The 2,349-nt window shown below is 36.9% G+C and overlaps 1 protein-coding gene across 1 annotated transcript; it reads right to left on the bottom strand.

Annotated features, from left to right (window-relative positions):
- Positions 1 to 418: 418 nt before the first annotated feature.
- LOC127750851 (uncharacterized) lies at positions 419 to 1,334 on the bottom strand. The gene has a single exon (XM_052273447.1). The coding sequence runs from the start codon at positions 1,332 to 1,334 to the stop codon at positions 420 to 422; it is 915 nt and encodes a 304-aa protein (XP_052129407.1). The 3' UTR covers position 419.
- Between the last annotated feature and the right edge of the window lie 1,015 nt (positions 1,335 to 2,349).

The raw sequence follows: 2,349 nt of genomic DNA, 5'->3' as shown, positions 1-2,349 counted from the left end.
CATGCAATTATCCAGTTCATTGATGTTGGGGTTATAACACACTACCAGGTTCATCACTCGATTGACAATTTTTAATTTCATTTTTATTATTTGGATAAAGTCCCCAAATACCTCAAATTTCAAACATTCTATTTCATTCTTTAAATATATTGATATCCCTCCACCTCTTTTGCTTCGAACATGATGAAAATCATTAAATTCAACTATTTTATAGAACTTTAGGTCTTCCTGTTTAAGCCAGGTTTCAACAAAGCATATAATTTGGACTCCTCCACAGTCATCAACAATTTTCTTGATATCATCTAACTTCCCTTCCGGGTTAATGCTTCTTGTGTTTATGTATGCACACTTTATTTCATTGTTGTTTTTCGTTGTTTTGCTAAGATTTAGAGATGATATGCAAGTTTCTTGTATATCCATTAATAATTATCTTCTTTACTGCCTGTGTCGTCAAGTCCCAATTGCTCAGCAACAGTTTCAAATTCCTCAGTAGATTCTATGTAGTATTTTTTAGCATGTGGATCATTTGGGCTTAATTTACTTCTTTCTTCTTTAGATAGTTTTTTAGCAACTATTATGTTACCATTGCTGGTCCATACCGTGCATCCTTTGTTGTTAAAGAACCTCCTAGTTTCCATTGCTAGTATTCGTTTTTCAGGTGTGAGATTTTCATTGATAAACACCCTCAAATCTGAAGATTCAAAGCCTAAGTTCTTTGCAGTGATGACTTTATTGATTCTGGCTTTCATGATGGCTTCTTTCTTCCACCTGTTCACAAACTTGCATATAATAGGAGGGGGTTTGGCCTTCGATTTAGTTGGTAACCTATGTGCTACATCAATCTGATCAGGATTTAGTTCTACTTCAATCTCACTTGCTACTTTAATAACTAAGTCAATTACATCTTCACCTGCTTGGAAGGGAATTCCATGGATTTCCAGATTATTACGTCTACTATACTCAGAGTTAAAGTTTGCAGTAGATATAGCCTTGTTACTTATGTCTTTGAGTTCTAGTAATTCATCATCCATGTCATCCATTCTTCTTTCTAATGGTTCAATGCGTTGCTCTACTATTGCCTTTATTCCTTTGATTTCATCAAGCAGTAACTTAATGTCAGATTTTGTGGAAGCAGCTGATCCATCTTCGAGTGGCAACATAACCTCTTCAGGTTTACAGTTCGTGCATATAAGTTCTTTATAGTTTGGTGTATCCGGTTTCGTATATAATTTCGCACACTTGGCACGGTGGACTGGTTTATAACACCTATTGCAGTCTTGAGAGTTCGACCTTCTATCAAATTTTTGCTTGCAAACACCACAATTAACATCCATGGTGTCCTAAGCCGGGCACCGCCTTGCAATCCCAGTTCTTATCTTCTATTTCTTTCAAAATATGTTTTCGTCTGTGACATACTAGGCTCTAGGTTCCCGCATAAAGAAAACGTGTTCTCCCTTCCAGGCCGGGTCGGTTGGATGGCTTCGGCCGGCCATCTTCTGGACTAGAAGGGTAGTCTTTCCTTGGTCGTGCCGCCGCCCCTTTTGAGAGTAGATCATGAGCTTTCCTAGGGGCGGCAAGGATGAGTTTGGATTTTGGTCGGGTGAGTTATTTTCCACTGGTTTTGTTGCCTTTACTTTCTCGAAAATAGTTAACTTAAATTTTTCAAAATTTAAGGATTAGGTCTGCCTTGCTCTCCCATTATTTTTTTTTTGTGCTTGGTCGAAAGGTTAAAAACACAGATGACAAGCTTAGATCCAGAACGGCAGGTGGCACACAGTCGTCTGGTTTAGTATTTTTGTTGGTGTTTGTTTTCACACAGTCTCTGAGGTTTGAGCACACACTAGAGACAGGTTCCATTTCTAATCGAACAGGAAGTGACACAGTTCTGTTAGTTTAGTGTTTTCGAGAGTTAGTGTTGTTTTCGACACAGTCTGAGAGGTCACTGACACACTCCGAAAGGCCTGAACATAGCTAGAAAAGGTAGTGACACAGTTCTGCCAGTAAGGTTAGATGTATTTGTTTGTAAGTAGGTGGGAAAAGCAAGGTTAACTCAGTTTTTTTTCAAAATCAAGATAATTATTCAAGGTTCAAAGGTTCAAAATCAGGACAATCAATGACAGTCTGTAAAAAAAACAATTGGATAAGTGAATATCAGCTAAAGTTGAGTGATACACTTTAAGGACAAATATTATTTAAATGCCAATGCGAAATGTTGTTTAGTTAAGGACAAAATATTATTTAAATATCAACGCGAAACGTTATTTAGGGTTAGTAAATCAAAAATACTAATGATTTCCCGAGTATTTACGACAAAAACAAGTTCAGATTAACAATCGTTTAAATCAAGTT

Source organism: Frankliniella occidentalis, unplaced genomic scaffold, assembly GCF_000697945.3.
Source record: "Frankliniella occidentalis isolate FOCC.00 unplaced genomic scaffold, Focc_3.1 Scaffold272, whole genome shotgun sequence".
Taxonomy (NCBI): Eukaryota; Metazoa; Arthropoda; class Insecta; order Thysanoptera; family Thripidae; genus Frankliniella; species Frankliniella occidentalis.
Note: the sequence above shows the minus strand (reverse complement) of the source record. Positions and strands in the feature narration are given on the sequence as shown.

What these genes read in the sequence shown, in the direction of transcription:
- LOC127750851 (XM_052273447.1), bottom strand. Translation starts at nt 1,334, where the DNA reads ATGGATGTTAATTGTGGTGTTTGCAAGCAAAAATTTGATAGAAGGTCG.